Source organism: Marmota flaviventris, chromosome 5 (genome assembly GCF_047511675.1).
Source record: "Marmota flaviventris isolate mMarFla1 chromosome 5, mMarFla1.hap1, whole genome shotgun sequence".
Classification (NCBI taxonomy): domain Eukaryota; kingdom Metazoa; phylum Chordata; class Mammalia; order Rodentia; family Sciuridae; genus Marmota; species Marmota flaviventris.
Genome location: NC_092502.1, coordinates 57,102,100 through 57,127,780, shown reverse-complemented (window position 1 = coordinate 57,127,780; position 25,681 = coordinate 57,102,100). Strand labels below are relative to the sequence as shown.

At 38.6% G+C, this 25,681-nt stretch overlaps 1 protein-coding gene across 1 annotated transcript in view; it reads right to left on the bottom strand.

Annotated features, from left to right (window-relative positions):
• Megf10 (multiple EGF like domains 10) overlaps positions 1–25,319 on the bottom strand; it is a 116,458-nt gene extending 91,139 nt beyond the window's left edge. The window contains exons 1-3 of the mRNA XM_027949340.2: positions 25,201–25,319; positions 17,553–17,654; positions 16,919–17,019 (exon numbers count right to left, since the gene is read on the bottom strand). Of these exons, the coding sequence (XP_027805141.2) occupies positions 16,919–17,019; positions 17,553–17,654; positions 25,201–25,316 (319 nt within the window). The 5' untranslated portion in view covers positions 25,317–25,319. The remainder of the gene's footprint in view (positions 1–16,918; positions 17,020–17,552; positions 17,655–25,200) is intronic.
• Positions 25,320–25,681: the final 362 nt, after the last annotated feature.

Here is a 25,681-nt window from a genome sequence, read left to right as displayed (position 1 = left end):
CTTTCATGTCTACACCAGTTTGAGAATAAATGGAGTCTTCTTGCCCAAGGCTCAATACTTAATAATGACAGCTAATATTATTGCCCTCATCCAAAACATGTGCTTTTCAGTATAGAAAGTTTGAGCCAAATGTATTAGTTAAGCTATAGAATTTCTTCAGAAAGAAGAGCAAAAGCAGGCTTCAGTGTTTTTGCTACTCGGATGCCCTACCAAAATCCAGAGAATATAAACTCAAGTGCCTTCAGGAGCCAGAGGGTTGGATGAATCAGGGGAGTACATACATCAGTGAGGCCCGGGAAAACTCACAGAGCTTGCTTATCAGCAAGCTGAGTTGTCCTCAGTCTCCTGTCTAGTGTCACATGGGAACATCAAAGACAGTGTCCAAGTGGCCTGATGAAAGTTGGAAGATGAAAGTTCTAAGTTTTATGGTAAAATGTGTTAAAATATAAGACATTGTATGGACCAAACAAAACATGATCCTACATCATAAGATGGGCATGATGGTGTGCACTGACAGTCCCAGCTATTCAAAGGGTTGAGGCAGGAAGATTGTTTGAACCTGGGAGTTCAAAGTCAGCCTGGGCAACATGGCAAGAGACTGTTTAAAAAAAAAAAAAAAAAAAAACATCTAAAACATGATTATATGTCAGATCATCTAGCTGCTAGTGGGAAAACTGAAACACAGACTCATTTACAAATATTTACAAAAAAAAATATCAGGGAAGTTCCTGAAAGAACATGTGATAAAGGGCCCTCAAGTTCTTCCAAGGTCATATTTTAAACTTAACTGTCCTTTTACCTTGATTTTTAGTGTTTGACCGTGCCAAATCTGTTATTTATATAGCTATTCTAAATTTCACATCAAGAGCCACTTTATACCATACATATTGACAACTTTACTTTGAACAATTGGCCATGAAATACTTCTATTGGTAATAGTTCAAAATTTGGAAGAGCGGTCCAGCTGACACTGTTCCCATCAGGGTCTCCCTCCCTGCCACAGCAAAGGTAAGGAAGTGTCTGTTATATCCTCTCAAGACTTAACTACCATCATCCCTCTCTTGGGTTGTTAAAACAGATGATTGTCCTTAGAGGAAATTAAAGACCCAAAGAAAGAATCTCTAGTCAAATGTAAATTTTTTATTTCTAAGTTTATAGAAAAGAAAACTAAATCCCTTAAAGCAATGTTTTGCAAATAAGTAGATTCTGATGAAACTAGTTGTTTCATCAGACTCTAAGGAGAAAAGGGGGAGGGAGGAGGGAAAAAATTTCATGGTCAAATAAATTTAAGACACTCCTTTACTACAGGCATTCTGGGAACCTTTAACAGGCAAAAGTAATCTCTAAGAACTGGATCCAGAACGTGGCACTTTACAGCCTAACTGAATAATACAACAGTGAACCCTGCAGGATGAGTATCCCATAGCTCATGCCAGGGACAAGAAACTACAGGCAATGCCCAGGATCCAACTTTCTGGAAAGCTATGATCCTCCTGGGATCAACAAACAGGTTTCTTGGGGCGGGGGCAGGGAGGTGGGGTACATTTCCTTTTAAGTCCCTTAGTTCCATGCTAAGCAATAAACTAACTTAGTTATTGTTTTTAAGCTTAAACAGTCATTAGTTTGACTACCATATCTTTAAACTAGCTGTAACTGCCTTTTCCACTGCAATGTATCCAGCTGGGCTTTCAAGGAAGCCTACCTCCAGATGATGCTGCCCTCTGTGACCTAAAAAAGAAGACTTCTTTTCACTCTCTAGGCATTCTAGCTGATTTCCCCCAGGGCTTATTTTAGAATTATTTATCAAGGAAAAAAAATATAGTTCTGGAACTTAGGATGAAGCTACAGCTGAGAAAAAACCAGGGTCAATGTAGCATTGATTCTACCAGCACATCAGCCTCTCACTCCCCTTGGCATCTCTGTGTGTGGCCCAGATGGATGCCCTACGTTTACCACCAGATTATCTGTAAAAAATGCTGGCAGTCGCTATCCCAGGCTCAAAACAAGCAAGTCTGTCACCACCTGGTCATGTCAATGCTTTGTGGTGGTTCATTCAGATCAAAATGTGTTTCTTCCCATTATTTTTAAATTACTTTGCCCTAAAAAGATTGAACCGTAGTACAATAAAAATTGCTTCTCAGTTCTGGGCTTTTATATTAGCTATTATCTGTTCCTGCAAGGATATTGCATAAATTATTAAGCCTGTAAAAATTCTACCTGTCCTACAAAGACTGCAATTTCAGGAACTCACTTTCCAGAGATAAAGCAGGATTCCTCATTGTTTCTCTTTGTCCAGTCTTCATGGCGCTCTATAGTCAGGCTTGCTTTAGCAAGAAAAAAAAAAAAAAAAAAACAGGCAGCAGACCTTATTTCCATCTGATTAAACTGGGACTATCTTGAATTCATAGAGGATTTTTTAATTAAACTCATAGCTTCTATATATAAAATTTTAAGTAGCAAGCAAGCGTTGGCAATCAGTGAAACGACAAAGGTTTCCTGCATTATTTATTAGATCCTATCTTCATTACTAGCAGAGTCCAACAACCCAAACCAGAAAACATAAGTTTAAGTTCCAGTAGATGTGTGGGAAAATTGGCATTTCTGCTTGTTGCAGTTTGTGGACAAAGGGCCTTTCCCTGCATTTACTGGTAGGTTCCTCTGAACCAAGTCGGACTCCATAGCAACAGAGTGCAGGGTCCCTATGGAAACGTAAAAAAATCCACTGTCGGTGGCAGGAAGGGCATCATGGGTAGGTATACTTAGGGCATGCCATCTGATTGTTGTCACTTCAGGGTCTCTGGCTGGCCTAACAGGATTACCTCACTTTTATCTCTATTCAAAAGGGTCTGCTAAAAAGAGCCTGTACACTCAAGGTTTTTTTTTTTTTTTTTTTTTTGGAAATACTTGATAAGATCACAACTTTATTATTAAACAAGCCTGTGAGAATCAAACAAACCCAGAACAGAAGGTCCTGCTTGCCTTGAACCTGAAAGAGAAGTGCTTCTACTTTCCTATAGCCCTCACCTGGATCCCCAAATCCACGAGCTTTCCCTTAAACAATCCTCTGCCATAGGCTGAATCTTCATGGCTCAAAACAGGGATCTTGTCTGGCATTCAGCAACTCCCAGTCTGGGTCCAAAGATTTTTAGCAGGAAAATTCCAAAATGCACAAAGCCTGAAATGTGTCCTTACATCATCGCCAGGCGGGAAAGAAAAGACCTCTGTGCAGCTTTGCCCCAAAGCCTTGCTTGGTTGGCCAATTGTTCAAGCCTGTCCATCCTGCTCCTAAATAGACACCCCCTGTGGCTGACACATGTGACTACTGACAATCATTTTCGATCCCCACTCAAAATTGTGGGCAACGGTTAGTTTAACAAGTATTCGGGCTCTCAAAGAGGAAGTTAATCTTTCCTGGGGACAATATAGCAGGCGCAGTAAATATGATTTCTCCATTAAATGATAAATCTAAGTACAATAGAAGTCTACAACCCAGTGAGTGATTTAGGAGCCACAATTTGTATCTCCATGATACTGGAGGTCCAAAATGCCAAAGAATGCCAGGCAGTCATTACAAAGGTGACACTCCAGGTATGGGGTGGGCACTCTAACCACCCACTGCCACTATGGCGTCACTCTACATCACTTTGCCATTCCTCTCTTAACCCTGACATGGCCTCAGAATTCTTTAAACACAATGTTTAGGAAGCCACTTCTAAGAGTGGCTCTCTCAAAAAGAAAGGTGTTTGTTTGTTAATTCCAGCATAATGTAACTTAATATTTCAATATAAAAAGAAGAAATAGGGCAAGAGGTATGGGATAGAGGGCAAATAGCCTAATGTGTGGCCTATCTATCTCCTAGAAGGAAAGGAGGCCTGGTAAATAGGCTGCAGGTGTTTGCAAGCCCTCTCCCCAGCCCAGCATGTGGGTTTAAACTCGCTGCTTTCTGAACCATGACATTCAAACAAGAGCAGAGTTCATCTGCAGAACATCTTTTCATGTAAACACCAACCACAGTTCCAGCTCCTTATTTGCCTACAGCCAGTTCAGTTTTGCATAAAGTTGGCCAAGTTAATAATCAGCTGTGAATATTTATTCACTGCTCTGGTAATCAATTGTCACACTCTTCTCTGCTAAGAACAGGAAATCATATAGAGTTCAGTGTGTGGGAGTTAAGGCTTCTTATTTACGGTCCCAAAGTTCTCTTAAAGAGTGCCAAAGACAGACCGGGCACTTCCATGGGAACTGATCTCTCACCATCAGAGATAGCCTGCAAGGCAGTAGGGAGGGTGACCCAGTTCCCAAACCTCTTCCCACAGTCTTCCTTGCAAGTCACATAGCCTGAATGCCCCCATTAGAGTTTTAACTCTGAGTGGGCATTTGACTTCCCTTGAACAAAAAAAATAGGGTAACATGCTTAAGTCCACCCCAAGGAAAACAATTGTCAGATGGTCCCTTCCTTCACAGCAGCATCCAGCAGGGGAAGACAAGGCATCTGGGGCAAAGAGAATGAGAGCTGCACTGGAGAAGGGACCCCTGACCATCTCCTCTGTCCATTCATGATTCCGCTACAGGCAGCCCTGCTTACAATGATCTTCTTTGTCTGCCACCAGCCAAGATGAAGCCAAGGACATCCGAGGGAGAATGTATGGCTGGCTTTGTGTCTGGATTTACCAATCCTTCCCACACAGGGGCAGTTGCCAACTTCCCACTCTGCCATATTTCCTGTGAGCTTTTCCAAGTCCCATGTAACCAAATATCCAGGCGATCTCCAACTTGGTAAGAGTCCGTTTCCAAAGATCTGCATGTAGCTCCAAGCACATGAGTGTGTTGTCAGTGGTGGTGACATCCCCAAGGCAGCCTCCGAAGCTCACTCACTTCAAAATGCTCCTAAATGAACCACGGTCGTGTGGGGATCATGACTGTCAACTCCTCCCCACGGGTCAGAACGTGTGCATTTCAGTTTGTCCAAGAGCTCCCCTCCCTGCCATGGGATGAGAGGTTCCTCCTCTCCCTATGGAGCTTGTGACCGGGGACAGTGGGAGACGGTGAGACCCCTCTGGCTCCCAAACCCCCCTAGGCCTGCCAATAGTGGAAGTCTTGGGAAAGGAGCCCTGTGGGACTTTGAGAGGAGAAGAGAACAGGCACCCATGCTGTTGCTGAGGATAAGGGGCTTGGCCTTCCTGCCGGTTTGGACCCCGGGGCATCTGTTAATCAAGTATCAGTCTCAAACTATCTCCTATACCAGCTGCCAAAACCGGCTTTTTATGTTCTTTGCTTTTGTTTTCCTTTTCTACTCTCACCTGTTCTTTCTACTCAAGCCTTTCTGTGGCTTTCTGAAGGATAAGTTGTCCCCTTTGATCTCCCGCCCTGCTCTTATCTTTAAGCCAAATAAAAATGGCTAAAAAAATACAAAATTTTTAAGAAGAACAGTATCGCTAGTAATTAGAGAAATTCAAAATAAAACAAGATACTATTTTTTTTTCCACCCAACAGATCAGAAGTAATAATAATACTGCTGACAGAGATGTGGGGAAATGGGCAGAAGGGGGAGGGCAGGTAAATTGTTGCAACCTGTCTGAACAGTAATTTAGGAATTTGTATCAAAACACATCAATACAGGGTTAGGGTTGTTCTTGTCTCTCAATATGCAATACCCCCCTTCCCACAGAAATATATTATACAGATGCTCTTGTAGCCTGGTTAGGCCATGTGACTAAATTGTGGCCATGTGATATAAGAGGAAACGGAATGTGATCACTTCTAGGAACCTTCCTTAGGAAACAGCTGGAATTGTTACTTGCTTCCTTCTCCCACCTTTTTCATCTGCTACTTGGGACCTAGATTGAGGTGTGAAGGTCAATAATGGTATATGAAAATAAAGACCCAGAGATGGTGGAACAGATAGATTACAAATGGCCCATGTCCCTCACTGGCTTCCCCACCTCCGGGCAACTTATAGTGAAATCTAATCCTATGTCATTCACTATGTATACTCTTCGCTATGGTTTGGCCCTCCCAATAGTTTGGTTTTGGTTAGTGTGTTCCCCCAAAAAGGGTTCATGTATTAGAGGCTTGGTCCCCAGGATGGTGGTGTTGGGAAGTAGTATGTATAAACCTTTAGGAAATGGGGTTGGGTGGGAATTTTGGATGGGTGGTGGTATGCTCTTTAAAAGGGGTTGAGGTAGTTCTCCTGGGACCCTGGCTAGTTCTCATAAAAGGGTAGTTATAAAAGGTTAAGCCTGTCCCCCCATCCTCTCTGGCTTCCTGTCTGATGATGTGATCTCGTTTCCACTCATACTCCCACCACCATGTGACACAATCGAGAGAGTCCTCATCAGAGCTGAGCCAATGCCAGTGATAACTATGCCTATGAACCACCAGAACTGTGAGCTAAATGAACCTCTGTTCTTTATAAAGTTAGACTGCTTCAGGTATTTCATTATAGTAACACAAAACAGACTACTATACCATTTGTACCAGAAGTTCTACTTAAAATAATTTATCTTATGAATCACTTAGGTGTGCAAAGAAATATATAAAATGATGCTCACTATAATCAATAAATTATTTAAGTGACTAGCATTAAGATACATCAATATAGTAATATCCAGCCACAAAATGATTAATTTATTAGTCATGTAAATTAAGAATTAATTTATCAGATGTAATTTATTTATAAGGAAATATATCCACAATATAAGGACTAATGAACTAAACAGTTTGTTGAAAAAAATGTAAGTATGCATGATACAATCTATATATTTGTTTTGGATTTAAAGAAATGGAAAAATATTTATAAAACTATACACCAAAATGACAGGACAATGAGTTAATTATTTTCCCCCTCTGTTTTCCACGGGCCAAAAGAAAAAATGGCTTCCGTGTGAAAGATAATTTTATGAAAATTTTTAAAAAATACAACAAATTCCTCTCTGTTTAAAAGTAGACTAAATAGAATGGCAAATATCAAGAATTCAAGCAATAATAAGAGCTGGTAAGGATGTAAGGAAAAAGGTACACTGATTCATTGCTGGTGGGATTGCAAAATGATACAGTATGGAGATTCCTTAAAAAACTTAGAAGGGAACCACCATGTGACCCAGCTATAAGAAAGGGAAAGAACTGGAAGAGGGAGGGGGGAGCAAGAGGACAGGAGGAAAGAAAGGGGAAAGGAGAGAGGATGAGGAAGGAAGGATGAAGGAAGAAAACAGAAAAGGGAAGTGAGCAAGAAAAAAAAGGACGGAACAGACACTACAGACTTTGGGACACACTTGACCTATTTGTGCTTTTCCTCTTTTCATGTTAAGAACACAATCAAAATTCTAAATTAGACAACTATACGGAGTCTCGGGCAAAATGCAGAATGAGGACAATGAGAAGATAAGAGATAGCTGATATTTGTAGAGGAAATTAATACCCTGCAGAAAGAGCCCCACAGCTGCTACTCTCATAACTTCAGACAATAGGTGGGATGGGCCAAAGACCAAGAAGGGAAAGAGCAGACAAGATGACCTGAAAGGTTGTGATTTCACTTCCAAAATAACCATGAGATTTGAGAAATGCAATTAATATTATTTAACATTTACAAAATTTATAACATTTATAAAAGGTAAGAATTATATGAAAAGAATACATGACTATGTCGCCTATCATGGTAGCTAGGCAAAAAAACAATACATTTATTTATTTTAACAAAGATATGCAAAATTCAATAAACTCAGGTAGTCAACTGGGTTGAACATTCTTATTGAACTTGAAACATACTAAGAAATAATGTCTCCATTAAAGAATACAAGATAGACCATCTGCAATAGATGATGGGCTCTGAATGCCGCATCTAGATAGTAATCAAAGACACGTTCTTTAAAAAGTCAGCAACAATACAAAGGAAGACCACACAGCCTTAAGAAAGCAGGAAATCCTGACACATGTGACAACATGGATGAATCTCAGGGCATTATGCTAAGTGAAATATGCCAATCATGAAAGGATGAATACCATATGACTACTCATGAAGTGTTTAAAGTATCAGACTCATAGAAAGTAGAAAGAATGGATGCCAAGAGCAGGGCAAAGAGAGGGAGGAAGAGTTAAATGGGTACAGAGTTCTAGTCTCACAAGATGAAAAATCCAGAGATCTGTTGCACGACAATGTGAATATATTACCACTACTAGATCGTGCACTTTAGGATGGTTAAGATGATAAATGTAATGTCATTTTTTACCACAATAAAGGTAGGTATCCAGAAAAGGTCAACAGGTACAACAGGAGATTACCAAATTATATTAAAAAATAAACTAAAAAACATAAGATGCATGATTATTTGCTTAAAGGGTAACTATCTTTTGACCTTGTTAAGATTTTGAATTATGTACAGAAATGTACTTACATGTAGAATCAAAATGTATAGTGTTCATAGTTTTACTTTTTAAAAAAATATTTGTGATATTTAAGAAAATATGTCTGTAGAATAAAAGGTCAGCCTTCTAATTTCAGTTTTAAAATATGTTATAAAACAATTGATGTACAATGCTAATTTAGAGTTGAATACTAAATATTAAAACATTTTTAAAAATCTAAGATTTCATCTTATTTACAATTAAGCCTTATAAGATTTATAAAATTTATTTAAATACACAGGAAGTTCTGTCAGTTTGGAAGATGAGTTAATTAAAATGAAAATCAAACTTATAAAATGTGTGAACTCCATTTTAAAAACTTCAAGGTGTTTAAGTTTGTAAAGCAGTAGACAAAGTCCTCCATATTTTATTAAAATTTGTGAGTCTGATGAATGAAAAACATCTATAAGCTGAATTTTGCATAAAAAGCAACTAGATTTTTGGATGTATAATGCTAGTAAGTCAAATATTAATTATAAATTCAAAGTGAATTTCTAGGTAGGCTTTCCTACATTGCACATGCTCATGTACATAGGCACACCAACACACACACACACACACACACACACACACCAAAAACTAAACATTTAACAATACTAAATAGCAATTAGAATACCCAGGTGGTCTGGCTTATTGTACCAAGAAATCATTGCCTTTATAATCTGAAGCAAAATTTTTTCAAAGTATTTTTGTTATAAAAATTAATTCCACATTTAAACTTGATTGCATTTCAAATTTAAAATGGCTATGTGTGTATTACAGATTTAAAATAAAAAAACAAAAATGGGCTTTTTCATTTCAAGAACACACTGTCTATTCAGAGAAAAGGCAAATGAAAATACATTTTATATGACTAGACAGGAACTGATTATATTAATTATCTCTAATCACAGTAATCACAAACACATGGAAATAAATTAATTAATCGAGATGCACACTTCAAGTTTTGGCAAGTCAGCTTGATATTCATGATAAAGAATTGCTGTGAAGCTGGGCACAGTAGCACATGCCTGTAATCTGAATTTGGGAGGTTGAGGCAAGAGAATCACAAGTTCAAGGCCAGCCTGTGCATCTTAGGGATGCCCTGTCTCAAAATATACTAAAACAGGGCTGGGATGTAGCTCAGTGCAGAGGACTTGCCTAGCATGTGCAAGGCCCTGGGTTCAACTCATTGCTGAAAAAATAATAATAATAAAGAACGAAAAGAAAGTTCATGGAATTATTTAATTTCATGAAAATCTTTCAATTTAATGTTTATATAACTTAGAGCTATGGTAGAATGATTCCAGAGTATTTTTAACTGATATCCAAACACTATTAAAACCAAAGCAAGAACCCTCACTTTCAGTTTGTAATACTATACATGCAAGTGTCTCACAATGTTCAAAACACTTTCATGTCTTACTTGATCCTAACAGTAAGCCCATGTGATTAATAGCTGTTAAAACACACCTTACACATAAGAAAGTAATGTCCATAGAAATTAAACCCAGTATTCAAGGATACTGTACATACAGGGTAGCTTTGGGATTTGTTCTGTGTTTAATTTGCCTGTTTCTTCCATTCTAGGTTGAGAATCTGAACCTTTTTTTCTAGGAAGCCAGGAAGATGAGGTAATAAATGTAACACTTTTCCTTGGAAAACTATATGTGGCCATGCATATGATGCTTAGGTGCTTGTATGTGCATTTATGGTCAGATGATGAGTATATGGAAAGAGGAGAACAATATCCAGAGGTTTCTCAACCACAAACTTTTAAACTATCACACTTTTTACTTCCCTCTCTCCTTAACATAACTTAGTTCTATATATTCATTAGGATCGATGTAGGCACCAAAAAGTATTGGCTAACTCGCAGCCATCTCATGAAGAACCACAGAAAATAGCAATGTACACAACAGGAATATTTATTATATTCTGATATTCTGATATAACTGATTATGTTAATAAAAATACATTGGAGTGTGTCTGAGTCAACATTTATTTAGGTACCTGAGATTTTAATCGATAGCACTTTTTAAGAGGTCATTTTTGTAGCATTAAAAAACATGTATCTGTATACACACACACACACACATATGAAAACACATACACACATATACATGTACAGATACACATATACATTAAAAACATTTCTTCATTAATACTTAAAGTTCTCCAAGTCAAAAATAAGTAAACACATTCATAGTGTTTCTTAACACAGATTAGGCAAGAATACTAATCCAAGGATGAACAAATTTAGGATTTAATTAAATTTATGACCAGAGTAAAATCTCCTCAAACATGATTTTTTATGTCCTAGTAATCTCCTTTATGAAAAATTTTCTAACCCATTCTCTTTGCCAACCAGTTTCTTAGAAAAGGCTTCTGGCCTTGCCATAGGCCACTCTCTCTTTTTTTGTTCTTCGTGCCTGATAACAGGCATTTATCTGCAAGAAAAAAAGCCTGTTCCTCAAAGTGTGCTCTGTGGACCAGCAGCTTCTGCACAGCCTCAGAATTCAATAGAAATACATGTATTTGGGCCCCAGACAAGACCTACAGAAATAGAACCTGAATTTTAACAGCCTCCCAGATATTCCGCTGGCACATTTCAGTCAGAAGCAGAGCTGGTCTCTTCATTGTGCTTCATACATAAGAAAACTAGGTTTTTTTCTCCAAGAAACCTCACAACTGATGAAATGAACTTCCACTTCAGTGAGCACCAGCTGCCTGTTGTATGTGAACATGGAAAAGGAGCCACATCCTGAGACAGTTTCCACAAACCCCAGGCCACCCCAGCCATGAAAGTGTAAGTGAAGAAATTTCAAGATCTTTCTGAGCTACCCTTCTTACTGAAAGTACTGAGAAGGAGGAAGCACCTGCCTAGGCTCCTGTGCTAGATTTCTGGAAGGTACTTATGTAGCAGTAAGCACTATCTTGAACACTCACCAAGTACACCTATGAAGTTGGTTGGCCTCAATCAACACATTTGTGATCTATTTATTTAATTTCTCTAAAGTTCTTTGTTTTTAGAGACCTTTTAAAAATCCAGTTTCAAAAGAACACTATTTCATTGATTATAGTTACTTTAAAAAGAAAGAATACAAATAACAATGATTGCTGGTGAGGATGTGGGAGAAAAGGTACATTTATACATTGTTGGTGGGGCTGCAAATTAGTGCAATCCCTCTAGAAAGCAGTATAGAGACTCCTCAAAAGATTAGGAATGGAACCACCAAATGACCCAACCATCTTACCCCTTGGTTTCTATCCAAAAGAACTAAAATCAGCATACTGTAGTGATACATGCATACCAATGTTTATGGCAGCACAATTCACAATAGCCTAGTTACAGAATTAGGTGCCCATCAATAAAAATGGGTAAGGAAAATGTACTATATATATACACAATGGAATTTACCCAGTCATGAAGAATGAAATTATGTCATTTGCTGGTAGAGGGATGAAACTGGAGCTCATCATGCTGAGTAACATAAATCAGACTCGGAAAGTCATGGGTCAAATGTTTTTTCTCATATGCAGAAGCTAGAGAGAAATAAGGATTAAAAAAGGGCAATCTCATAAAAATCAAAGGGAGAAGAAAGGAGTAAAAAAAGGGAATCAAGGAAAACAAGGGATAAAAAAGAACAAGTAGTAGGGATTGAAATGGAGTAAATTATGTTAGGTGCATTTATAATTATATAACTATAAACTCACTAATAAAAACATAAGAAGTTTTTTAAAAGATGTGCATTCCATATAAAAAAAAAGAAAGACTTGAATAGAGTACATAGAATTGAATTTGTGAATAAAAGTAAATTTATTGACTGCTTTTCAAATTAGCTAATGACAGTCTTTGTTTATTTGTTTGTTTGTTTTAATCTGTGAAGTCAGGTAACCATAATGGAACTAAGAAATTATTGACAAAATATGTACAGGTGTTAGATAACCCTTGGTTCATATAAATGTTCTGTCACTTTCATTTCTTTTATTTTGGTTAAGCATCTCATTTTCCATTTAGAGCATATACCAGCACCATCCCCCACCATTAACCACCAATTGATCAAACTGGAAAAGTTATTTAATGTCTCAAAGGCTCAGCTTCCTCATCTATAAAATGAGTATAATTATATCTGCCTCACAGTGATCTTCTAGGAATTTAATAAGATAATACGTGAGTCCGGCCCATAGAAAGCACCCAGTAGGGTTAACTATAACTTTGTTGTTGCCTTAAATACATTTTAAAAGTGCTTAGGAGAAGCACTTTAGGATCAGGAAGTATATCTGGCTCAGATACCTTTATAATCTCCAGAACTCAGCCCATTGGTTTTTACAGTATAGATACCAAATCAATGTATGTTAAAATTGATTGAGTTGAATCGATTGTGCTGAATCTGATTTTTCCTATGAAGAAGGGGAAGAAATGACTTGTTATAAGAAACAATGAATTCTCTTACATGGAAAAGTAGAATAGAAACCTGCATTCTTCCCAAGCAGAAGTTCCACTAAACCGCATGGCCCTAGCACTCTATTCTGTGGTCTCTGTACACTATCCTTACAGTTCTGAGACACTATTAATAGACCCTTCACCAAGGTGAGCCTGGCTAGGTGTTTTCTGAGGCTACCCCTCCATTGTCCCTGCTGATAGAGAACAGACTTGAGTGGTGGGAACATGAGTTTAAAGGAATAATTCTATAAACAGAGCCCACTGTGCTAGCCCCCACATACTTTCTTTTTTTAAAAGGAAAGGAAGCTGGCTTTGAACACTTGATCCTCCTGCTTCAGCCTCCCAAACCACTGGGATTACAGGCATGTGCCACTGTGCCCAATTTAAAACAGCGATTTACGGCTGGGGACATAGCTCAGGTGGTAGAATGCTTGCCTCGCATGCCCAAAGCCCTGGTTCAATCCCCAGCACCACAAAAAAAGAAAGAAAGGAAAGGAAATTACCTGCAGCCCTGCCTGATAAGTAATTCCCCCTAACCACAAAAGCTTAAAAGAACAGGTTCCAATTAGAACCAGCAGCATGAGCCAAACTAACCTAGAGCTGTTATGTGGGGTGGGGACTTGAAAGTCTGATGCCATACTAAAAGTCAAAAGGTGGACCTGGGCAGGACTCTCTCAAAACTTCCCTGAGATCCCCAATAAAACTGGAGGGCAGGAAGGGCACAACACTGTCCCTCTCCCATCTGAAAGAACCCACTCTTTCCTTTGAGGGTATCCCCTTTTCCCATTGCCTATCCTTTGGATACACTTGTACCTGTTACTCTGAGCAACATGTCTGAAATTTTTCTGGCTTGATGTAAGAATGGGTCTGCTTCACTTTCACAGCAGGACTCTGCCCTGTAACAATGGCCAGCTCTGAACTGGTAGGCAACTCTCCATAGGAGGAGGACTAGAAAAGATGACACTTTAGCATGCATGCCCTTAACAATTTCCTGATGAAGAGCTAGGGTTTTTTGTTTTGTTTTCAAGTAGATAGAATATTTATTTATTTATTCTTTTTAGCTACACAGGACAATAAAATATGTATTTTGACATATTATACATACATGGAGCCTAATTTCCCATTCTTGTGGTTGTACATGATGTGGAGTTACACTGGTTGTGTATTCATATATGAACACAGGAAAGTTGTCTGATTCATTCTACTGTCTTTCCTATTCCCATCCAGTTTTAATATTTGTAAAGCTTTCTAATCTTTGAAGCTAGGAAGGAGGATAGGGAAAGGTAAGAACCAAAAGTACAGGTTGCTAACAGTAGAGCTGGGTGGGCCAGCCAGGTCCCCAAGGAAGGAGCAGAAGGAGAGACCAGGTCAAGCCTCCAGAATGGCCCTCAGCAGTGCCATCTACTGTGCCCGGGCTGTGTTGAGGGACAGGCGGATGGGATTCGGTTCCCCTGAAGGGGCTACTTAAGCTACACAAAAGAAACTCTCTTCAAATACAGGCATTTATTTGTAGAAAAGCATCCTTTTTTGCCTTCCAGGTAAACTGAGTACCAAACATTAAACTAAAACAAGGACTGACTCCTGCATTTCCATTCCTTTGGTAATTGGAAACTGTTAAAAATGGTGACTGTGCTATCCACCTGGTAGCAAAACCTGGTTGAAAAAGAGCTGATGAAAACACTACCCAAAACCCTGTGTTTGCTCTTCCTTCTCCATTCACAAGGGTGCTTCACTAGAGCCAGCCGTGAGAGCACAGAAGAGTAACTAACTACAAGGCACCCCCAAGAACAGGGAAGTGAGAGAAGAAGGCAGTCTGTCTCTGGGGGTTCAGTAAAGAAATCAAGATATCACAGTCAAGAGATGCAAAATACTCTTAAAGAGACCAAATAGCTCCCAGGCTGTGAGAGGAGAAAGTAAGCTGATTAAATATATTAACATATCTAAAGGGAAAATGTTTTAGTCTCCAGGGGCAGCTGGTCAGCTGGAAGGCCTAAGAAAAAGAGAATTCCAATGGAAAATGCCAAAGGTGTCCATCCAAGCAGTCCAGGGGTCACCTTGCAATCTGTCTGGTAGAAGACAAAGATTTATTTTGACCAATAAAATTCCAGGCACTATGTGAACTTCCTTAACTTTCCAAGAATGGCTGCACTGTTGAATCAAACAACAGAGAGGCTGAGCTATGGAAGGCTCTTGCTCTGAAACTCTGAAACTCTAACTGACCTTGCTTGGATCCACACTCCCTGCAACAGGTGGCCAATAAAATCTGCTTCCCACCTGCCTGCCGGCCTTCGAGAAGATGATGCAGGGCCAAAAGATAGAGGGAAGAAAACCCCTCCAACTCTGGGTAAGGTGTGACACAGCATCTTGGCTTTCTGTATAGGTCCTATGATCTGAGTTAATATAAATGCATCCTGGAAGACAAAAATAGTGTCTCTGTGTGTTGACAAATATGCTTTACAGACATCAAAATAACAACAACAGAGGATTCTAGAAATGGGCCAGCCTGGCCAGCCAGGTCTCCACACCTCAGCACTGTGTGCTAAGTTTTGGTTTCTTTTCAAAGTTTCACATAACCCCGGGGGCCAACTGAGATCAGTTCATGATTATTCTCTAAGATGTTTGATATAAACATGTAATTTTTCTTATTCAGCATCATTATTAATCAAAGACATGCAAATTAAGAAAAAAATTGCAAAGGGAAAATTGGCACCGGGTAAAAGCTAAAAGGCATTCTCATTTGCTGCCGGTGTGTATATAAACTGGAAATATTCAAAAGTCTTAGAAATATGTACGCTTCTGACCCAGCAATTCTCCTTACAGGAATTTAGCCTTTCTCAATTAAAAATATGTACAATTATATAACCACAATGATGGGTTTCAGAGTAGTTCATAATAGGTCTAACTTGGAATTATATAAATATTCAAATGTTGAAATAAGTTAAATAAATAGCTATAATGCAATAATATACTGACATTGCAATATGTTTCAAAAGTACATTTTCTGACCCAGAAATGTATTTTTAAATTTTCTTCTTTTTATCAAATTACACGTTCTGGGTTTTTTTTTTTTGGGGGGGGGGTCTTATTGTTTTGTACACTTATATTCATGTATAGCTCTATAGGTTCTGAATCAAAGTTGAGGAGCTGCCCTTATATGCACAAAGAATAGAATCTAAAAGTTGGAAGGAAATTGAGGTAGGGTACTGAACCCAAGTCTTCTATGAGACACAAAAGGTACAAATGATTTATCTGAGGCCACCCAGCTGAGTGATGGCAGAGCCAGTGCCACAAACTCAGATCTGTCCAGACATTTCTGTTGCCTGCAAATTACAGTAGAACCTTGTCTCTATGCTAATCAACATTAGTGTCTCTACTCAGAAAGTGGAGGTACCCCTCTCGCTGTATGTCAAGCCAAAAAATTTGAGTAAAATAGTTCTTGAGGATCTCTAAGAGAACTGTGCACAATAATAAGAAACCTCAACTGCAAACTGCATCCTTTATAATCTTCTAGGATTTTCTACATGTGTCATAAAATACCAAACCTCTCTCAGGACATCTCAGAATAAATTGGTGAGATGCAGAGTGGAGAAATGAGGGGAAATGACCACAAAAATGAGGTTGTACTTTGTGACTCATACTTAGTCATTTCTTAATGTGAACACTCCCCTTCATTTAATAACCCCCATCATTCTATGCACCAGAAAAGAATACATCAGCCTCCCAGAAGTTAACTGGGGTCAGCAGCAGCAAAATTAAGTCTCCGTTCTCTTCTGTGACCTAAGTGCAGTGACTCCTGACCAATTTCCAAAGAAACATTTATGGAAGAACTGCAAGGCCACATCCAACCTTGAATCATCTTTCTGCAAGAGCTGCTTTCTCTCCAAGCAATATTTATTTGAAGGCTTTTGATACCACAGGGGGATACAGTCGATGCTTCACTCCTTAGAGAAGCCAAGAAAGTAGCAATCAAGAGTGAAAGGGAATGTTCCGGATGCCCCATCTCCCCAGGCCTCCATCTCACTGTCACTGACAGAAGCAAACAGGCACTGAGAAAAGCAAGGGCATCTCATAAGGAATGAACGTCTTACTTACGGACACACATGTCCCTGCTTTCATAAAATCCAGGACAACACTGGGATTTGCGCCTATACATAGTTTTTTCCCCATGTCGATAGGCAGTCCGATAACTGATTCTATATAAAGAGAAAAAAAAAAATCACACATTAGTTCTTTTGACCCACAATTTTGTCAGAATAAATTTCAATTTTAATAAAAAGAGCTCTTAATTATAATAAAAGTAGGCAAAAAAAGTACTTTCAAAAAATAAGAAGAGGGGCTGGGGTTGTGGCTCAGTGGTAGAGCGCTCACCTAGCTCATTCAATCCTTAGCACCACATAAAATAAAATAAAGGTATTGTGTCCAACTACAACTAAAAAACAAAATATTTTTTAAAAAATTAGAAGAAACATAGAAAAATCGTCTTAACCTATTTTATGCTGACTCCAGAAAATTTTCTGAGATTATGTTGTGATTCCTTAAGTCAACCTGGTGGCATGGGCCACCTCTCTGTCTTCCTGTATCAGGAGCAAAGCTAGGACAATAGTAAGCCCTCCATAACTAGCCACTGAACACATTGCTGTGCGTTCTCAAGTAACTGATACCTTAGATGGTATCGGACTCCATTGCCAGGTAGCCAAACTCATAAGCATATCTGAGTCTTCATTACCTGTGCCGTGTGCATTTAAACCAGTTTAGGATGTCAGTGCAGCTGGTGTAGTAAATCTGATCAAAGGGATGCGGGTATGACTCTTGCACAGTTACTGAATAGCTGGGGAAAAAAAAACAAGGAAAATAAAGTATCCATATTTTTTCCTTTTTACAATAATGACATAAGCCACACTATAAAACAATTGTAGGCTAAATTGTTGGCAACTCCATACTGACTTTTAACAGAGAATCTCTCTATTTTCTTAGGTTTTTATTTGAACAAGAAGCCCCCAAAGACCAGTATTAACAATATCTTTCAATGACAAGACTTCATTCTGTACATTTCAAAGGAAATCAACTTTTACTATTCATTATAAACCCGAATATTCACCAATTTAAAGCATTTCACTATTTTGGTTTTTTTTGTTTTTGGTTTTTTTGTATTTAATTCCCTCCCCTTATCCCAGGGCTCCAGGGATAGCAAAGGCCTTCCACAAAAAAGTTTTTTATTTACTTCTGCATACAGATAATAAGGTTAATCAGCGAAGAGACAATTCAAGTATTCATAACAGAGTACATTTGCTACTGATTCTGAAAAATCAGAAAAAACATTTTTCTCTGGTGGGAATTTGGAATAATTTGCTTTCATGTTGCTGTCCTACTTCTATTTCTCAGGCAGCAGAAGAGAATATACAACATCTAAATAAAAACTAAAAAAAAATTCTTTAAACTTGGCTCTAAACATATGTCTGAGACAATTAGTCTGAAACAATAATACCAACAGCTTGTTGCTACTTAAACATTCTGTTTTCTGACACGTTTTCACTAACAGCTTCTTGTTAGAGTAAAAACATACAGTCTTGTCAGCTCCAAAATGTGAGTGCATTACGTCCATGAAACATTCAATACTTGGTCCCATACTTCTTAATTTTAAAATTTACTACATACTCAAGAGCTTAATGTCTCCCTACAAGAAAACCGGGAGAATTTTATTTTTCTAAACAATTTATTCTATTCGCTTTAAGTTTCTTAAAGATTTCCACTAAAGTCTTCATGCTAACAAACAAAATGGGCCATAATTACAGACCCACTTGCAGCAAATCAATAGCTCAAGTTCATTAATAGGAACTATCCACTAGAGAAGGTATGGAGGGAATGAGGTTGAGATTTCAGCATGAAGAGTTCAGGTTAGACAAATGACAGAAACTTGTGATTTAAAAAGCTCTGTGGTGCTGGCCTCACAAACAATGGGTCTTCTTTCTGAAGCTGGTTTCTGGTAGTTTTTATATAGTTAGGCTTCAGTAGGAGATACATGACATAATCATACTATACATGTTTGTATATATTTCATTTTGGGGGATAATGCAATTTGATTTCTAGATAAATTCATGAATCTTTCACAAATGTTAGGCAAAAGAAAAAGGTCTTATTAAAAAGACCACTGGCTTAGAAGGTGAGGTCATAATCTGACCTGACACTAGGAACTGGATGACCTTCAACAGAAAACCTCACTTCCCTGGGTCTTAATTATCTCATCTTGACATAAAAAGGTCAGACAGTGTAGAAGATCCCTTCCCATTTGGAATCCTAAATTTCTAACATACAACCTATATTTCTACCCCAGCAAAAGATCTTTGTTGCTACCAGTAAACATAGGTTCACACGAGAATAGTTTGTACAACTGCCTGTATACTGTGATATAACTCATTTGGGGTAAAACAGGAGACCTCTGCTAAAATATTAATGTTCTTGTAATTGTTTCTCACAAGAAGCTATTGATATTTTCCTCAGATCCAAAGCAGTGTCCTGAGGTTCCGGTTGGTGCAATTCTAAGCCTTGCATGTCAATAGCTTTTTCCTGCCTGGCCAGCTACTTATAGATAACTGAATCTTGAGACTAATTGTATCAACCTCTTTTGCATTAGTAGTGGTGAGTGAACAAATGTCTTCTATGTCTGGACCTGATGTATAGGTGCAGTCCTACCAGCAGGAAAGAGACTTCCCACCACTCTGAATGAATCTGGTGAAAAGCCCTTCTTCCACCAGGCTGTGAGTACAAATTGAGCTGAATTCAATCAGTTTGTTGGATCTAGATTAGATAGAACATTCCCAGAAAATTCCAAAGACTATATTATTATGTTCAGGTCTGTATGTCTTGGAAAGCAAAAGTGATCATTAACAAATGCATTCTGGCCAGTTCCATTTGAGATGGGTGAGAGAACTGATTCCATAATCAAACATGAAAAACATTTCACTTCTACCAGCCATGAAGATTCCTTAAATAAGGGGAAATGTTCAAATACATTAATTTCCTCATCTTGCCACTTGTTGCTCACTAACAACACACATTTCACAGGATGCCTCTCTGGTGTAGGACATAAACAGCTCTTCTCTATAAAATGTGGTAAAAGTATTTAGGATTCCAATTCAACAAATATTTATTGGACAACTTCCATGCAGTTCCTGCCCTCTGTGAGCTCTCCATCGTAAAGAGGTCAACACATAAAAGCTAAATATAATATGATATGGTTTTCATAGAGAAATATATAAAGTTTGGGAAAATAGAAGTATAAAATTTACTACGCTTTGAGCATTTCTCCTTATTTTTGACTCTTTTCACTAAAATCAATTCAGAACTGACTGGACAGAAATTACTTAACATATTAATCAGGAACTGAGACTTCCACTTAAGTTTGTAGAAGTGTGCTAAGCCTCTCCAACTCAAATTTCATTTCTGTTACTTTTTCATACATTCTTTTCTGTATAGAATTCTTTTCTTTCTCTTTCTCTATCTCTATCTCTCTCCCTTTCTTCATTTTTAAGGGTATTATACCGCAAAATTTGGAAAAAATTTTTAAGAGGCAGAGAACTCTGTTTTGCTCTGCTTCTTCTTCTCTAGGGTTTTTCAGTTTTTAGTTTGAGAGTTTTATTTACATTTTTTTCCATATTGTAATCATGCCATGCCTATATTTTTGAAACTTGGCTACATCATAAGCATTTTTTCATGTTGGTAAATATAGTCTTCAAATGATGATTGCCAAATGTTCTGTAAGTGACTTTATCTAATTTGCTCAATACCCATCTATCATCAGGTAATTAGTTTGTCATTGTTCATGGGCCCACTTGCTGGAGGCCCTAAGTTTGCAGCATGAAGACAAATGTCTTTGATGCAGGCTGACCTCCTCTGATCATCACTGCTCTGGCCAGTGCCCGGCTACTATTGGAACTGAATTAGCTCCTCTGCTGACAGTCCACGGAACTCCATGTTCTTCAGCAGCTGCTCCTCAAGCCATAAAGTGGGAAGACACCTTCCCACTGTCTAGTCTACTCTGGTTTTTGTGGTAAATGAGCTCCCAGCACTAGTGAGTCAGCCTAGATTCAACACTAACACCAGAATAACCAGGCACCATCCTACCCCTATCACCTCTCAAATGTCACCATGTAAAACACTGATTTAGAGTCTCTGAAGCAGACAGTGTGGAGCAAACTGTGGTGCAAAAGGAATCTGATCCCAATTCAGCACTATTTTCAGCATTAGAATGCAAAACTCCTTATTTCCTGGTTGTTTGTTGAATCTTCTCAAACACACTGAAAACATATCATCATCATGATTTTTAACCTAATAAGTGTTATCCAGGAGAAACCCCAGCAAGATTTAATTTAAGGTCAAAAAATGGGGGTGGGGAGAAGCCATTACCACTTGGACACATTCCAAAGTGGTTAATTACATGTTATCTGCCTAAATTATCTTGTTACTTTAATCAGATATGGTAATAATCATCATTTCTTAGCTCACTTCAGTACTGCTGATTCTATTATTACCACTTCTGTATTAGTAATTGAACGTTTGGGCAAAGAGTGGTTTCTCTTTCTTAGTGCCTTTTTGAGAAGAATCCTCACTAGATAGAGGAGCTCCAATTCACAGAATAGAAAAAGAGGATGGGAAGGAGGAACAGAGAATTTCACACAATTATTCATTTTCCAAAAGGATATTGTGCAGAATTCCTTTAATCACAAAAATGCCTGTGTATTTTTAATGATTTCATTTTCTTTCTTTTCATTTTATGCACAATTTCTTAGACTCACAATTGCCACATTCAAACAAGGCACAACTCTATTTGAAAATAAATATTCAGATATCAGTGGGGGTGCAACTAAAGGGCACTAATAGAAGCATTTTTGTTTGGTGCTTCTCAAATTTAATGTGCAGACAAATCCCCAGGGGAGCTTGTTAAAATTCAGATTGTGACTCCATGGGGCTGGGGTGGGGCCCAGAGTGAGTTTCTCATGAGCTCAGGACCCAGGTCCACAGATCACACTGAGAAGCAAGGATCCGGGTGATTCCACGGCTCTGAACCATGGGGTACAGGTGACTTTTAATATAAAAAAATGCTACAATGATCCCCTACTACCAAGAATTGTATTCCTGGAGCTAATTTTCTCTCCTCATTTTAATTCAAGCCCATTTTGAAAATACAGAACCTATCACCTGCACCTTTATTTGATCATTTTAATTTACCTTTCTATACCTTTTTCATTCCTTTAGAAACAATTCCACTTTCTTTTACCTTTTTTCTAGAAATCATTAGTCTTAAAAGAGGAACCTTATCAATAAGACTTGCCGCAGTCCGGCTGCAGCGAAATAACCGGGGGGTGATGAGCAACTTGTGTAGATCGATACAGCAGGAGTGGGAGCCGTTTATTGTAGGACTGGAGGGGTATATATACATTACACACAGCTTATCTTAATTAACATAAACTAGATACAGCAGTCAACCAATAAGGAATCTCCACACTTAATGGCTCGCTGGCGTTACTTCACAAACCACTCCCTCTGCAAAATGCCAGGTGCCATCTTGACTTGTTTACAGACTCTAACAAAGACTACAATTTGAATCCTTTCTAGCAGTCGTTTTAAAAACTCATTCCCCTATTTCTCCCCACTCAAAGAGAGAGTTTGCCTTAGTCAGTTGTGCAACTGCAGAATTATATGAAGTTTAAAGATTACTGTGCCCCTTGTCTATCTGTCATGATCTCTACACCCCATCCCAATGGATGTTTGTATTTGGTCATCTCATACACTACTAGGAAGTAGACTCACTCACTTGGTAATTATATGTTGAGCCACTGCCACATGCAAGGCAGTGTTCTGGAGAGAGGGAAGAATCAGTGGTAAACAGTTCTTATGTATTTACAGTCTTGGGCAAATGTTGAGCAAGGAATCAGTACACATTTTGTACCTATAAGCAGGTACTAGATTATTTGAAGCCTTGCATTTTTTTCCTCCAATACTCTTTCCTTCAGAACCTATTTGTTCATATCTCATCATGTTGGCTGCTCCCATATCTACTATCCCAAACACTTCCAGGCCCATGACTCAATGCTGGGAGCCATTAGCCAAGTAGGTATGACAATTTCCTTGCCAGCGTACCCCATGTTGCTGACATGTTGCAGCGACATTGAATGTAGGTGACCTTGCTCAAGGACCAAGGCAGATTAGGGTGTTCCCGGTTTTAAGATAATCGTGTTTAGGGCGTTCCCAGTTTAGGTTCCAGGTTTAAGGTTTAAGATTATTCCTGCTGGGAATAGGGCGTATCCTGCTGCCTGAGTTCCCCTTGAGTTCTCACGGGATTCAGACAGTATATTTTGGGAGACAGAAGCCCAGTGGGTGTGGATTTGGGCAGAGAACGTGGATTTGGGCAGAGAACGTGGATTTGGGCAGAGAACGTGGATTTCCCCAGAACGTGATTGTAGACGGCTGGTGTGAGTTCGGGAATAAAGAGTTGCTGTTTGAATCTACAAGCTGTGTGGTGGCTCGTGATTGTGTGCCCAGCCAGACTGCGGCATTTGTGCCCAGCCAGACTGTGGCAACTCAAGCTGTTTTTTATGAACACAATATGGCAAAAACACACTCTCTTCCCTCTCAAACACGCTCTCCTTTTAGTTTTCCCTATGTGCAATGAACCTCTACTCTTCCACACAGTAGGTGCTGAATTCCGGCAGACCTCTTGCACATCCTGTAGTCAATGCATCATCAAGATCTGTTGATTCTTATTTCAGAACATCTCACAAACTTGACTTTTCCTGCTATCATCCTCTATGAAATTAAACAACCAGTAGTCTTTCCTTTTTCTAAATTTGATATGTACCCACTTGTGTATTCATAAACTCATTTCTATTGTTTTAATATTAATTGCATACTCTCTTAGTGAGAAGTCTTAGGGGAGGTTCTGTAAAAATCATAAAGATAATTAATAGGCTGTTTTCCTCTTCAGTTCTACATAAAATAGTTAATATCACAAATATGTTATACACATATTTATAGCTTAACATTTCATAGTGATATATAACTTCATCGATGGAATGAGTAATTTTGTTTTTGTTGTCCTTATTGTAATACTATCAATGAGAGGAGGACCAGGCCTTACCAAAAAGTAATGCTATGAGGAAGGAACCAGAGATCCCAAAGAAAAACCACCACTAAGTGCTAGAAGAACCTCTGGACTTTGGGGCTTCCTAACAGCATGGACTTTGGGCTTCCTAACAGTATGACAACAGGTGAGCTCTGGTTTGCTAATTATGGTACTGAGGGTAACATGAAAGCCAGTCCAAGAGTTTAATGTAATTGTACTCCCAGCTGGTCAAATACATTTTACCCTTTAGTTCTTAGCACTTTCAATTTGTTTGAAATGCTTGCATTCACATTGTTATTTTTAGATAAAGATAATTTCTTGGGAATAAAAGTAACACATAAGAACAGAGCAGACTCGATTTGTGCTACCAATCATGTTTGTCCTACATATCACCAATCACTTGTGTTATTTTTGGTTCCAAAAGGAACATAAGATCCCTGAGGTTGACTGGTTTTTGTGTTGTTGTTGTTGTTTGTTTGTTTTTGTTTTAATTTTTGTTTTTTCGCACTTCTGTGTTTCCTACTGCAAACTGCAGAAACCTGGACACTGCAAATGTTGGGCAAATGTTGAGCAAGGAATCAGTACAAATTTTGTACCTATAAGCTGCTTTCCCACAATGCATCCAATCTCCCCCTCCTCCAGCACTGTACCTTCTCTGGGCACCGTCCTAATGGTCCACAGCTATGGGTTTCAAGCTATCTTTGATTCCTAGAACTCTCCCAACCATTGCTATCCACTCATCTTTCAGCTCTTCAAGAACCATCTCAGGGGAAACCACCCCCATGAGCCTTGCCCCATCCTCCAAAAATGGGGTCTCTCTTTTTAAGCCACCAAAGGCACAATTTTTTTATCTCATACGTTCCAACACTTTAGTGTTTTGTTCCCTGCTACCTCATGCTGCTCCCTCATTGTTCCCAAGCATAGGCCCAGCTCTCCAAAATTACTGCAAATAGATTCAGAGCAGGCAAGACCTTAGGGACTTCATTCTAATTGAGGTATTAATGTTTTCCCCAGGTCTTCAATTGCACCTGTATTAGAATCAGATCTATCAAGGGGTTTTTTTTCTACACAATATATATTCTATAAGGACCAAAGTGAGTAATACTACTCAACCTATTAGATATGCCTAATGATTTTTACAGAAAAGCAATTTCACAGTCTCCTTGAATTCTAATTTTATATGTCAGAGTGATAATGATAATATACAGAGGAACTTCTGGGCAATTATTCCTCAGGCTGCTTTGAGAATGGTTACCTTTCCCAATGGCTGCACACATTAGGGTCTTCAAGATTCAGAGGCAATGCTGTCTTAATCCAGTGGCACAGCAGTAAACAGACAAGGCTCAGGCATGAATTCAAAGAAATAATCATTTTTCTCCTGAAGAACAACCTGAAAAAAAAATAGAACTGCATTAAAATCACCCAAACAGAATTATTTTCAGTAGAGCAATCATTCAGTACCAGTTGTCTCTAGGGCTGACACGTGCATAACAGTCCATGTATTTAAATAGCCAGGGCACTAGATTTTGTGGTTCACAAAAGAGAGGTGTTTCTTATGTTGTGCAGAGTGCCTACGGAATTGTAAATCACTAAAATGTGCAAATCATCATTAATTACCACCACCACAAAAGACCTTCTCATCCACGCCAGCTGATTATTAAAGGAATCCACCAGAATAACACAGAGCTTCCAGATTCTCTCACCAGGCATATTCCCTTCTGGAAGAAGAAGGCCCA